Source organism: Parambassis ranga, chromosome 14 (assembly GCF_900634625.1).
Source record: "Parambassis ranga chromosome 14, fParRan2.1, whole genome shotgun sequence".
NCBI lineage: Eukaryota > Metazoa > Chordata > Actinopteri > Ambassidae > Parambassis > Parambassis ranga.
In genome coordinates, this window is record NC_041034.1 from 13,786,878 (window position 1) to 13,800,666 (window position 13,789).

Here is a 13,789-nt window from a genome sequence, read left to right on the forward strand (position 1 = left end):
TGAAACCAGCTATTTTCTGACCTGTTATGTTCTGACACTGAGCTTTGTGGCAGTATAACATGTAGATATGTGTTAATGTAGCCTCTGTGTCTCTTCAGTTGTGTGGAGCATCTACTAATCAGGGAACAACAAGGTGACGCATTATCAATGTGACTACTTTTTATATATACTGTATAAAATGGGAGGGTAAAATGGTTCACATACTTAACACTTTTATCTCCAGAAATGTCCAGATGTCCAGAAAACTAACCATAAGTGCCATTTTTGGGGTATCAAAGTGCTGACATTCCTCCAGTGTGACTAAGCTGTTTCATATGTATTAAAGTGCTTATCCTCGCCAAATGTGTTCTTAGTCATAAGTACAAATGAACTGAACTGCCGTATAAAGTCGGAGAGTTCTACATGAGACTTTTCAATGACCTTTTTTAAAGTAAACACAACGAGAGATGGAAGGTATGAGGAAACAGCAGAAGAAGCCCTTGAAGATTTGTTAGAAAGTTTCAACTGATGTTTTTGATGCTGAGTTTGTTTAATCAAATAAAAATCATCTCAAGGTCATTGTCACATTGCATTTACTGGCTGACAACCAGAGGAGTGAGAAAAGATGTTTTTATCACCGGGAACATTCGTGAGCAGACGATGAGATGTTTGTGTTTGAGGAGCCAGAGCTCGCGTTGTAATGAAATGTTTGACAGGAGTCATTTATTTGTTTAGATCAGGCGGTGCTCTATAGCCTTCTCCTTCCTGTCAAGGGAGTGTAAGCAAGACACTTTACGAGAGCATCACCTAGTGGCCAAACGTGTCAGTGCGGGCCCCAGGTGGAGCATGTACACAACAAGCAGTGGATTTTACTTCAAGGCTGATGACACATAGACATCTACCATAACCTTTATTGGGGAGCAAAATTACAAACAAACAAAAAAACAATAAAAAAACAATAAATACCCCCTAGAAACAAAAGATAAAAGTGACAACTATGACAGATAAAGCCAAGCTTCAAGCAGCTGGCTTTTTTTCTAAAGACTATGATTATGTTTCTCATTGTGTGACATCACAAACAGGTACAAATGATATTGTACAGATTCTAAAAGTGAGAGTGTCATCATTGCAGGGCAGATAGGTCCATGTTGCATGGACAGTATAACACAAATGACATCACAGCAAGTAGAACAGGAGCTGGCAGAGGATGATGAGTTGTATTAAGACATGTTAGTGTGAGTGCATTTTCACTCTCTTAACATTAACATGGATCTGACATGTTAACAGCTGCATCGAAATAACTTCTCACAGTTCACTGGCTCAGGTTTGGCAGCTTGTTGCAATAATAAAGGAAACGTTCACCCAAAACATTTGTCCGTATTTATTCACTGTGGGGGGTCCTTATGTTAAAGTTTGTAAGGTGATTGCTTCCTTGTTAAAGTAACTAAGAGTAAATATTTTACATAAAATAAAATGCATAAATAATGTTTTTTTCCAATGACATATCTACTAAAGGCTGCTTTTTGAATGGGATGTGGTGTGACCTTAAAGACATGTTGTTAGTCATATTTTAGTAAGACCAAATACTAATATTAATGTAAACATAGAAGTAAACTGTCAACAGTGGATTAAATGTGGTGACTGGCACCAAACACACAGCAAAATGAAGTGTCTTCCTGTGCATTAATAAGGCTTCCCTATCTTGTGACTTGCCACTTTAAAGGTGTTTTTCTCATTAATAAGCAAGTGTAATGCATATTAATGTTCCTTTTATTCTACCAGCCCAACTATGAATGCTGCTAAATAAAAGAAGCAGCAATAATGCTTCAATGTTCTCTGATGAGGAACACAGTGCTCACTAGTTATGTATAAATAGACTTGTTATCAAAGAAAAAAAACTGTGATATTATGTGCCGTCCCCACTTGGTGAAAATGACTGTGTGAACTGGTTATATTAAACACTGCCCACAGAGAGCATCTCTGTAAGTTACATTCCCCTCCTTCATACACCCCTCCTCCCCCTCACAGAGTGAATGGCAGCTTTGTTTTTAGCTGTCACGATCAATTAAACCTTGCTCCCATAAACAAACATCATGGTGGAGAAATGGGGAAAAAAAAGAGCTGCACCCTCCAGCAGCCCCCTTTAAAGATGTATCGTTCCAAAATCTTCCAAATCCCAACGAGTTACTTTGACTTGGCTTTCTGCTTGGGAGCAGGTGCAGCTGTGAGTGCAGGTTTTGGGGCAGGTTCAGGGGCAGGAGAGGGCCTGACTGACTCATACAGGCTAGTACACCTGGAAGAGTAAGACACAAAAAAAGCTTAGCATAATGTGAAGGTGACATAAGGTTATATAATGTGTAGGTTACTTACATATTTCTGACTCTTTTTATAAAGGCTTTGATCGCTCTTACCATCCTCCTTATCCGCACCTGTCAGTGTAACAAAATTATTTGATGTGCAATTTCAACTGAGTCTTTTTTTTTAGTTTGTGATTACTTCATCAAATTATAATGTTAAAATTATAATATAAAGTTAAAATGAAACCCACCTGCTGCTTCTTGTAAAACAAGGGAATGGAGAAAATAGCAATCACAGCTGTAAGCAAAGGAGAAATTAATGTTATACATTTTACTTTTTTATCTTTTTCTGTGAGCAACATGTTTTTGTGTGAGTGGGTCTGTGATGATGAGGTCAGGGTGGACACAGGAGGCATGAAGCATGTGACCATGAAACAGGAGACTCAACTTTTGACACATTTATTCAGTCGTTTTGAAAGGAATCTAGCCCCCATTCTGTTTATGTGTAATGAAACACAAGATACTTTTAAGCCGCATCTCACCAGTTATGACTAGAGTCAGTCCATTGGTCATGATGCCAATGTAGGACAGCAGATAGAGGAGCACAACAAACTGAGAAAAAGAGCAGATCATTTATTCAGACATTAAAGTCAGAGACATCCCTGTTGTTGTTTTCTATAGGTCATGCTTATATAACCATCTGTTACCTTGATGGAGTCGATGATATTGTCAATGAAAAGAAGGCGTTTGATCTCTGAGACAGCAAAAGCAATCAGCAGCACCACCTCCTCGACCAGCATCACTGTCTCCTTATCTGTCAGAGAGCTGTCATAATCCAAGTATGACCTGAGGACAGAGTCACACGCACAGATTAAAGGAGCCATGTGCTTTTGTACAGCAGTATCCCTTCTCTGTCAGAACATTCAGAGTCAGCTTGAAGTGGCTGGAAAAGCAAACTGATGTACTCACTGAAAGGGATGGGTGCCAGGGTTCCAGCGCAGCAGCTCCAGCAGTTTGTAGTAAAGACGGAGGGAGAAGGTGATGCACATGATGCCCAGACAGACGTGGGAGATCACGGTGATGGCACTGAGCTGGAAGAGGCTGGCTAAAGCGATCACCAGCCCTGTGAACAGCACGCCGGTCCTCCTCAAGTTCCGCCAGTACACCAGGTCCACAACTACACAATAAGGTGTGATACAGTGGGAAGAGTGATGTCGTGTAGGATTATAAGACACACACACACAATACATCAATGAGAATAGACAATATATCATAAACATATGTCTCAATTGTTCTTTGGGTGTTTCACACGATGTCATGAATTTTCATGACCTTTAAAAATAAGATGTGAACGTTTGTCTATAATAATAATAATCAATGTAAAATGAAAAAATAAAAAACACATTAAATACACAAAAAGTATCCTTAGATCTTATTAAATAGAGATCAGGACAAGACGCTGATGAGCCACAGAGACACTCATACCTATGCTGTTACACCAGTGAAGTCATTCTCCAAGCATAACCACAACTTTATTCTGATTCTATCAGAGGTAGTGTATAATCTAGGAGGAAAAATATTAATCCATCTTCCCTTATGGGACAACCTGAATCTTCAAGGAAGAAACAAACATTCAGTCAGCAACAGGATCTCATTTAGCTGAGCCTCATTCTCTCCATCTGTCCACCAAATGAAAGACATGCTGAATTTGTGTTTAACGCACCATCCTGTCTGTATTCACACCTGCCCAGCAAAGGGGGGAAAACACATTACTCCTCCACCTGACAGCTGACCACTTCCCTGCCTGCCCTGCTTTACTTTACTCAAAGCCGTCTCTGTTATTTCCTTACGTTTGGTGGCCATTTCAGCGGTGATCCGGCTTGCTCCCCTTCCTTCTTTACGCTCCCACTGTTGGCTTGCTCTCCAGGCTTTTTTTGGACACCTCAGCTCCGTCAGCAATATAAGGCCTGCCTGGCCTAATTTTATCCTGTATTGGATACACCCTGTTTGGATTCACACACACACACACACACACACACAGAGAAAGAGAGAGAGAGAGAGAGAGAGAGAAAGAGAGACTCAAATTGGGAACTTGAGACTTCAGCATGTACATGTCCCTGAGCTTTCAGAGACACTCATGCTCCCTCAACCAGTTGGTAGAGACACAGGCCTTCACTGTTGAGGGAAACAGCTTTTGGTGTCAAATTCATCATTATTCAGGACTGATAAGGACACCAGCTGTATGCTGCAGCATTCAGAACAAACTAATGCTTTTCTAATGAATAACTCAAAAACACACCATACTTTAATAAACCATATTTTATAAGTAAAAAAGAAAGATGGGCATATTTTTTTCTCTATAGAGGTCATCATATCTCATGCTTAGAAAGGCTGTCACCTTCAGTCTGACCAATGGAGCCTGGAGCCAAATGCACTGCAGCAGCTGTAGAGGAAAGAAAATATGTTATGCAATATTATATAACTTATGAAATGTTGCACTCAAACAATAAAATGCAAATTCAGATATATTTGTCATGTCAAGTAAAGGGATAAACAACAGTGTATTATACATATGCATAACATGCAGTACTGTGCATTATTAAATCATATTTATTAAATCATATTTCATTTGAGTTAGATTATCATAGCTCAGTGGGTTAATGGCTCACTGAAATTCCTCCAGATCACTTGTTTTCCTGCAATATTTTGCTTCTCTAAATGATGCACTGCTTTTTAAGCATGTTTGCGTCTGATGGGTTGCATACGCCTGGTTGAGGATAGGCTGTCATGTCCTCTACTTTATTCTACCAACTTTCTACTTGCTGCAATTGAACCACGATCCATTATTATATGCATATTTGGAGTTTAGGCAAATGTTTTATTGTAATAATGTCATTTTTTTATGAATTTGTAACTTCTCATCACTGTTTCTTTGCCTGGTCACAGCATCATGAATGAGGAGCGTCTGGGCAAAAACAAAGAATTACAGAGTGACGTTGTCCTACTGCCAAATTCCACAGATTTAAGCAGATGTTCTGGGAATGTTGCGAAACAAAACAGATACATTTTATGTTTTGGTGGCATAATCATGTATAATCTGCAAGTAAACAGTTATTACATGCACTGATCTGTGTCCATATGTCTCTGATAAACTAGTTTTTATTAAATACCGTAATAATATAGAAGTCAAAGCTGATTTCATTGCATTGCAGACACTGCAGATGTAAAAACTGTTTATATAGGTTAAAATATTCAAACTGGGAAGAGAATCCTAGTATACCCCGTTTATTGTAAAAGGGTAAAATATCACATTAAAGAGATCATAATAAACCAGCTTGAACCTCTCCCTCCATAACACGCTTCGTGCTAAATGGCCGACAGTCCTGTAATCCACAAACCCATAATCCTCAGCCGATCAAAGGTTGAGATTACCAGCAATGTGGGAGGGGCAGAGCTGCAGATAGGAGGACGATAGGAGGGGATGAGCACAAACATGACAGTGGCAATCCAAGCCATGCAGGGATTGGTGCACACAAATAGCCAGCCAATCACAGAGCAGACAAGGAAAATAACAAGACAAGGGGAGAGCTGGTGAAAGAGGAAAGAGCTATGAAAAAGCGAGGGAGAAGGTGAAATCACAGCAGCACAGAGAAGAGACCAAACGAGGTGGAGAGAAAGGATGAGTGGAAGAGAGAGCGCTGATCAGTGAGGTCTCCAGAGGGGGAGAGGAGAGAGGAGAGGAAGGAAATGAACAGGGAGAGGGGGGTAAGCAACCAGCACACAGAACATCTATCAGCTCAGGCAGCCATGCTCTGAGCCCTGGAGCAGCAGGGGTACGCAGACACTGCACAGGCCCAGCATCAGGCCTACAGCTCTTCATCCCAGCCGCAAACACCGGGCCAGGGACAAAAAAAGATTCCCTTTACATCGGCTGAGTACATAAGAGCCATGAGAACAGCCAAGAAAGGCAGTGTGGAGATGCCTGCATTCGTGCGGCAGCTGGTGAAAGAAACAGAGAAGAGGGTCAGCTCTTTCTTCAAGGGGGGCCGTGGAGGAGCAGCAGAGGGGGAGCAGCCAGCAGAGGGGGAGAAGGAGGAGGTAATTCCCAGCCCATACCTGGATCGGCCGGTCCTGGACAAGTTAACAGAGGAGGGCTGTGCACGCTGGGGCCTCACCTACGCCCTGGGGAGTATGCAGGGCTGGAGGGCCAACATGGAGGACTTCCACAACTGCGTGCCACAGCTGGGTGGAGAACTAGCCGAGTGGAGTTTCTTTGCTGTGTTTGATGGTCATGCAGGTAGCACCGTGGCACAGTACTGCTCCCAGCACCTCCTGGGGAACATCCTGACCACAGGTAAACCTGAAAATGCATCCAAAGACATTTAATGATAATGATGCTCTGCTATATTTGAAATGTGCTGATCTTCTGTTTATTCTATGTAATGACTTGTTTTCATGGATGCAGTGTATACCATGATTGTATCTGTTCATGCACACACAGGTAGGATAGGATCAGAGGATCACCCTGAAACTGTGAAAGGAGCCATCATAGAGGGCTTCATGCAAACAGACAAGCACCTGCACTCTGTGGCACGTCGAGAGGGCTGGGAGAGAGGTGGCACCACTGTGGTGGCTACCCTTATCTCACCATATTACATCTATTTTGCCAACTGTGGCGACTCCAGGGCCATGCTGTGCCGGTCTGGCCAGGTTTGCTTCTCCACTGAGGACCACAAACCTTACAGCCCTCTGGAGAAAGAGCGCATTGAAAGCGCAGGTGGCTCTGTGTCTCTCCAACGGATCAACGGGTCTCTGGCTGTGTCCCGCGCCCTGGGCGACTTCAGCTACAAGGGGGCAGAGAACCGGACGCCCAGCGAGCAGATGGTGTCACCAGAGCCAGAGGTGTGCGTTGTGGAGCGATCACCAGCAGATGAGTTCCTGGTGCTGGCCTGCGACGGCGTCTGGGACACCATCAGCAATGAGGAGCTGTGCGCCTTCATCCACAACCGGCTGCGTGTCTGCACTGACCTGAGGGACGTCTGCACCCAAGTGATTGACCTCTGTCTCTATAAGGTCAGAACCAGCTGCTTCATGCATATTTTAGGTCAATCTAATTTCAAGGTGATCTTTATGCACTTCTGTTGTTCAGTTCAGTAATCCTTTAAACAGATTATACACACAAAAGGCATTTTCAAACTCAGTTACATAATTTTAGGCTGTGGATTTCATGCTTGAGCTGAGAGAAAAGCCCAAGTCTTAAAGTTAAATGTGTTTCTATAGTGTTTGCACATAGTCATCAGAATGTATAGTGATTTAATTGAATAGGGTTAGACTCCTTCTGTGAAGGATTGCTCTCATATTGTGGATACTGGGGTTGATCAGGCTAAACCAAAGGCCTGAAGAAAAAACCACAACAAAATAAAAAGCTCTCTTTAATCATAGCTATCTACACATTGCCATGTTAAAGAGCATTCACAAGCAAATGATGATGATGAGCCACTGACAATATAAATTGTTTAGTTTTTTTAAAAGCAGAAATTCAGCCTGAAAATGCTTCAGCATTTCTGGTTTAGTCCCAATTAGACTGTCGCTGTTGATGGTACAATGGTCTGACAGACCACCTTAAGATAGACTGCAGGGGTGTCAAAGCAGGTTACATGGGATGAGGACTAATTCTAGACACGTTCATTCTGAGAGTGTCAAAGAAGAACACAATATTTCTGATTGTAGGGTCACAAATCTCTTTTTCAGCGAGGGAGTTTAATTATTACTGATTTTAGAGCTGCTAGACTTCATGGAGGTAGGTGTTAGAAGACTAACTTTGCAGCAGAACAGATATGCTGTATTGCATAATTTGGCTGATCAGTTCATATTTGCATTAAATATTCTCTAATAAACCCATATTCAAAATCATATAATCATTTAAATTTTGCATTTAAAATCAGAGACACACATTGAGATAAACACATGCCTTACGTGCACATGATGCCATCCATGCTGCACTCTATTTTGGCCATCACATCACTCTGTTATGTAACATGGCTTCAGCTTGGATGTGCACAGTGACCTCAAAATGTCATGGCTGCTTCCACAACCCATTTACATGTGCCTGCTCCACTGCATCTGTGTGACAAACCTTGAGGAGAAAATGATGCATTTCTAAAACTGTTCAGGCAGGATGATATAACGCCTCCTGCGTTGACATTTGTAAGGTCAGCTGTCGTTACTCACCCGCACTGACGCTGCTTCACTCCACAGGGTAGTTTGGACAACATCAGCATCATCCTGCTGTGTTTTCCTGGAGCCCCCCAGCTGTCGGCAGAGGCATTGCACCAAGAGGCCGAGCTGGAAGACCTGCTGGAGTCAAAAGTGGCAGGTGAGCGGGTATTACACTGAGAGTTATACACTGTGGAAAATGTAGTCACATTAGTCAGACTAGGAAAGTTGTGACATTTTTACTTGGTTTGATGTTTAAATTCAGATATTCTGAGAGATTTGTTAATCAATTCCTCTTGTTTCTCCATGCAACCTTTTAATAATAGGGCTGAAGCACAAAATCATCATTCAGTGATTCTACTCATCACTTATTGTCACTTCTTTGAGTCAGTCCCTCATACCGTCTATGCTGGTTTGAATATGAAAGTGAATTCATCCACTGCTAAAAATAGCCCCTATCCACTAACTGCACTCTGTACCCCATTTGAAATACAGTATGTGTGCTAAACTCTTCAGTGCCCATATGTTTAGACAATTTTTTTAATACAATTCAAACAGATATTGATCCATGTCTTAATCTTAAAGAATACAGCAGCTTATTCCTTAATCTGCATGTTTGTTTCTGCTTCCATCTGACAGAGATTTATGATGAACTGTGTGCCAGAGGAGAGGAGCCTGACCTGCTGTCCGTCCTCACAGTCCTTGCATCCACCGTCATCCCTGGATTACCACCAGGTGGAGGCATACAGAGCAAGTAAGAGACACTGAATGAGTGCTTATATACAGACATAGACACCCTGTGATGGTGAATTATACCTTGCTACATATGTGTGTTACAGGAGGAACTGCATTATTTCTGCTTACTATCAAAGACGAGAGACACACAAGCCCACGGTGCCAAATGTGAGTACAAAATACACCTCTTACATATTATATCCCACAGTATGCGCTGTATTTTCACCAATATTCCCTACGTTACCTCTCTGTCCAGGGCCTGGCAGACTCTTGAGCAGCCCATCTGGATTTTGTCTCCAAGGAGCTACTGTAATTAATGTGAATATTAAAGCTGTTTTTTTTTCATATGTGCAATTTGACTAAAACGGAGACAACCAACAGACAGCACTGTTTGTTTACATCAGACTAACAAGCAGCATTTTTGTCATAACAAATACAATGCAAAAACAAATCTAATAAATAAAGCCTGATACTTTATATTTATATGAATAGGATATTTTGTAAAACTTACTCAGAGACACCGACCCAGCAACAAATCTCTGCCTCTAATTCAGTGAACAGAAAGTACCGAAAATAAATTCACACGACAGCCTGTAAAACTGAATAACAACCAACTGTGAAATTATACATTTTCATTGGATGACACATTAGTAAATGCCAAGTTGCACAGTAAACATGATGTTTTAAGAACAGATATTAAGGTGTTAAAAAAGCCAAATTAAGTGAGACTAAGAAAAAGACTGCACAAATAGATAACATCATCTGTTGGTTTATGATACATGATGCAAACATGACATCCTCCCATTGACCATAAATCATGGTTTGGGCCTTTTGTTACATCTAAAAACAACAAGCCTTCATAAATCATGTCTTTTGAAGGATGCAGATTGAATTGAAGCCTTTGTTTCAACAGGAAATGCTCATATGCACCTAGAACTATATGTATACATTTCCCTCATTGCTGTAAGAGACAGGCAAAAACACACCAATTCAATAAATTACTATACACACACAAGAAAAAATACATTTCACAATAAAATAACTAAATCTTTTGAGCTTTTATTTTTTTAGAATAAGTGTTATGTAATTTAAATAATGTTCTGTGAACCAAAATTGGCTCAATAATGTAATATGAATAAGTTCTCTTTGTACATATTTACCATTAGACACATTGTTTAAGAGAGTGTAAGTGAAATGTATTTTTTCCATTAATTGGGTCATACTGTAAGTACTGTGCTGCCTTATTCATCTTTTATATAGCTGATAAAGCAAACAGATTCAGAATGGTTCAGTTCTTAGAATGACTTATTTTATCTGCCTCATACTGCAATGTTACATTATCTCAGTGAGCCATTTTCTGTGTATAGAGATTAAATGATCATGGTCATGATTGTTATAAATTTAAATAAAGAATATTTCACTGAGGACTATCCTTGTTTTTAAATTATTAACAGTGGTGATGAAAATGAATGGTAGTGTCCAAAAAGATTTTCTCCTCACAGTCAGCACAACACAGATTTACACAGAACGGATTAACATGGTTTTCTTGCATAGTAGAAGAAGAATCTCTGCTCAGTTTATGTGATCCTGCAACTATTTAAAAAGCACTTATTAACATAAGGACGTCCTCTACGGGCCACATTTGATTAGATGTTCGCTATTGAAAAACCTTGGATCTCTCTTATAATGACTACGAATTTCAATGACATGCAATGACGGAACAAGATGGGCGCTTTGTGAGCAATCAACAAATTAAAATGTCTCTTTCTTGGTGCTTGTGAGCTCCTGTAGTGTGTCTAAGAACATTTGCTCTAATGCAAATCACATTTTAAACGATGCTGCTAGTTATCTAAGAGGAAAACTGTGGCCTGTTTATTTGCTAATATTGGCTACCATCTCACATACAACCATATCTGTTGAGGAGCTCAGGGGACATGTGCAGCACTCTTAAATCAGCAGTCCTTTTAAAGTGGTCCTTCACTGCTTCTTTCATCTGATTGCTTTTGTATGAGTCAATCACTTCAGGACATCAGAACCCCTATTCACAGTCATGTTGAATTCTTTCAACTGTATTCATTTTGCTCCTCACCACACAAAATGTCAAAAATATATCTGGTGTGCAGCGTCCACGCTGGACATCGGCGATAATCTGCACACTAAATCTGTACACAATAAACTCAAATCTAGATAAAAGTATTGTATTATCATTGTGTTGTATTATAAAGGACAATATTGCCTTTCTAAAACATCCTTTTCTAAGGCAGTAGGTTTGATTAAAGCTCCAATATAGAGAAGCCAAAGTACAACTAATATCTCCAATGCTATCTTTCCACACTGGTTTCCTGCAGGCGATTATTCATTATGCCCAAGGCACCCACTCCACCAGAGAATCCATTTTGATGGCCGTAGCTCTGCCGTGGACCTTGATGAGCCGTTTCACTCAGCTGCTTCTGCAGCAGTGCCAGAGACACCTTATTGGACACCATGAACTCATTGACCGAGATCATTTCTCCTGACAGGCGGCGTCCGACGTAAACTTCGGCCACCGCCTCTGTCTCACTGTCGCACACAGTCTCCACTGAGCCGTCTTTGTAGCGATGTCTTCCTGCAGGGCAGTGGGATGAGATGGGCTGAACCGCATTGCGTTTCATGCGTTTGGGTCTGAGGTGTGCAGGCAGACGCCTCTGCTTATCGTTTTTGTTTTGGAGACAGGGGCAGCAGAGCCACCAGCAACCAGGTGTAGTGCAGGAACAGAGCTGGTGCTGCCCCGAACAGACCAGCTTACCCAGGATCCAGTTGAGAGTTTGCTTGATGACAATAGAAATTACATTAAAAAGTGAGTAAATACAACATACTCCCATTAAGATGAAAAGACAGTTTCCAAGTCGGTAGGCCTCCTGGGATTCATACTGCTGCCTCTGACTGCTCACCAGGTCCCCAAAGCCAATGGTGCTGAAGGCTACAAAGCAGAAGTAGAGGGAGTCCACATAGCTCCAGTTTTCCATGGAGCTGTACAGAGTGGAGGCACTGCATGCAATCACGACAGATGCCACTCCCAGGATCAACATCACGTAATAGACTGACGGTTTCCAGCCTTCCAGGCTGTCCTCCTCACCAGATGACTCCTCCCTGCTCGACATCACCCCAACTCCAGCACATCTCAGCCGGCGCTCATGACACCAGCGCATGATGTAAGCCAACATGGTGATGATCCTCTCCAGAAAGAGGTTAAAGAAGAGGATTGTGGCAGCACAGCCAATGAGACCATAGAAGATTAAGAATATTTTTCCAGCTATGGTTGCTGGTGTTGTCATGCCAAAGCCTACAGAAGACAAACACAAGCAGTCATTCTTCACAGAATTGCCTGATCAACATGTAAGAAGCTGACAAAATGTAAGGTTGCATGAAACTTACCAATAGTGGAGACCACTGTGCCAACAAAGTAGAAAGCTCCAGAAAAGTCCCATCTTGGCCTCAGTGTGTCCACTCTGATCCCAGCTCCATTTGCCTCCTCATACTGCCTCAGCAGAGTGTGCAGGGCACCAAGGTTGACCCTGTAGCGCCTGGTGAAGTTATCCAGCTGCTGCTTCCAGAGAAGGCGAGCGCGGATCTCAAATGGGTGTTCCAGAGCTGAGAAGATGGCCGCCCCGCACAACAAGTACAGCAGGATGAGACCGGCCAGCAGGCAGAAACGAGCGTTGTCTTCATTCATGGGCGCTCTGGTGCAGCAGCAACCACCTGCAGCCCTCCTCTGAGCCATGAGCACAGCAGCAACATGCACCGCCTCACACGCTCACTGTATGTTCTACATGCATCACATACCAAACAGAAGACATGTACTGACAATGTAAAACTTTTGCTTCAAATATATATAGAAAAATCATCATTTAGTTAAAAGATTGAACATCTGACGTCTGTAACAAAACAAAAAATGATGCAAATTAGAAACCGGTTTGCCACAATGTACATACTTTCCTATTATTGTGTTGTTATTCTTCATCGTTCCCATATGTTAATACTAGAAAATTACTATAGCAGCATGCAGAGAATTGGTTAAATCTGTATATCATTAAAAATCATTATCAAAGATAAGGATAAGAAAGCACTAAAAAACTAAAATATCCTTAAAGTAGAAAAACATAAAGTACCTGGTCTCACTGACAGCAGCATCCACTCCCTGAGCACTGCAGATTTGTGTGTGCTCATTCCATATGTCTGCTGAACAATGACCAGCGAGAGGAAGCCTCTTGAGTTTTTGTGTGTGTGTGTTTGTGTGTGTGTGCAAACTGAGAGACTGTCTGATGTTTCATCTGTCACACTGACATCACCATTCCCTGCCCATACCCCCTCCTCTTTGCTGATTGCTGCTTACAGTCCCCTCATTTTAAAAGCACAACCCTTCATGTTAAACCTTCATCAAACCTCATTTAATTTTACTTGACATATAATCACAAATTTAAACACTCAGCTACATCTATCAACTGATTTGTCTTAAATAAATATACAATTAATTAAAAAGTGGTAAAATCATGTGATCAGGAGAAGCTGAGTTAATCAGTATG

The 13,789-nt window shown here is 41.5% G+C and overlaps 3 protein-coding genes across 4 annotated transcripts; 1 reads left to right on the forward strand and 2 right to left on the reverse strand.

Moving 5' to 3' along the window:
* Window positions 1-865: 865 nt before the first annotated feature.
* rtn2b (reticulon 2b) lies at window positions 866-4,280 on the reverse strand. Its single transcript, XM_028421725.1, has 7 exons — window positions 4,127-4,280; window positions 3,246-3,453; window positions 2,984-3,122; window positions 2,819-2,888; window positions 2,528-2,574; window positions 2,350-2,408; window positions 866-2,272 (listed from the first exon to the last, which is right to left on the reverse strand). The coding sequence occupies exons 1-7, from the start codon at window positions 4,137-4,139 to the stop codon at window positions 2,164-2,166; spliced, it is 645 nt and encodes a 214-aa protein (XP_028277526.1). The 5' UTR covers window positions 4,140-4,280; the 3' UTR covers window positions 866-2,163.
* Window positions 4,281-5,868: 1,588 nt separating this feature from the next.
* ppm1nb (protein phosphatase, Mg2+/Mn2+ dependent, 1Nb (putative)) lies at window positions 5,869-9,602 on the forward strand. The gene is made up of 6 exons (XM_028421141.1): window positions 5,869-6,630; window positions 6,778-7,349; window positions 8,535-8,652; window positions 9,132-9,246; window positions 9,332-9,395; window positions 9,484-9,602. Exons 1-6 carry the CDS (start codon window positions 6,225-6,227, stop codon window positions 9,499-9,501), a joined length of 1,293 nt encoding a protein of 430 aa, XP_028276942.1. The 5' UTR covers window positions 5,869-6,224; the 3' UTR covers window positions 9,502-9,602.
* A 685-nt stretch (window positions 9,603-10,287) lies between these two features.
* Window positions 10,288-12,939, reverse strand: kcnk12l (potassium channel, subfamily K, member 12 like). 2 transcript variants are annotated; one of them, XM_028421143.1, is made up of 3 exons: window positions 12,642-12,939; window positions 12,005-12,549; window positions 10,288-11,857 (listed from the first exon to the last, which is right to left on the reverse strand). In XM_028421143.1, exons 1-3 carry the CDS (start codon window positions 12,937-12,939, stop codon window positions 11,549-11,551), a joined length of 1,152 nt encoding a protein of 383 aa, XP_028276944.1. In that variant the 3' UTR covers window positions 10,288-11,548. The 2 variants fall into 2 exon arrangements, with proteins under 2 accessions (XP_028276944.1, XP_028276943.1); XM_028421142.1 differs by having other exon boundaries at window positions 10,288-11,911.
* Window positions 12,940-13,789: the final 850 nt, after the last annotated feature.

Coding starts and splice junctions, on each gene's coding strand:
- rtn2b (XM_028421725.1), bottom strand. Junction 2,889..2,983: donor ATATCATCGACTCCATCAAG/GTAACAGATGGT, acceptor TCTTTTTCTCAG/TTTGTTGTGCTCCTCTATCT. Junction 2,273..2,349: donor ATAAAAAGAGTCAGAAATAT/GTAAGTAACCTA, acceptor TTACTCTTCCAG/GTGTACTAGCCTGTATGAGT.
- ppm1nb (XM_028421141.1), top strand. CDS start 6,225: ATGAGAACAGCCAAGAAAGGCAGTGTGGAGATGCCTGCATTCGTGCGG. Junction 6,631..6,777: donor GGGGAACATCCTGACCACAG/GTAAACCTGAAA, acceptor ATGCACACACAG/GTAGGATAGGATCAGAGGAT. Junction 7,350..8,534: donor TTGACCTCTGTCTCTATAAG/GTCAGAACCAGC, acceptor TTCACTCCACAG/GGTAGTTTGGACAACATCAG.
- kcnk12l (XM_028421142.1), bottom strand. CDS start 12,939: ATGAATGAAGACAACGCTCGTTTCTGCCTGCTGGCCGGTCTCATCCTG. Junction 12,550..12,641: donor CACAGTGGTCTCCACTATTG/GTAAGTTTCATG, acceptor TGTCTTCTGTAG/GCTTTGGCATGACAACACCA. Junction 11,912..12,004: donor ACTGGATCCTGGGTAAGCTG/GTCTGTTCGGGG, acceptor AACGATAAGCAG/AGGCGTCTGCCTGCACACCT.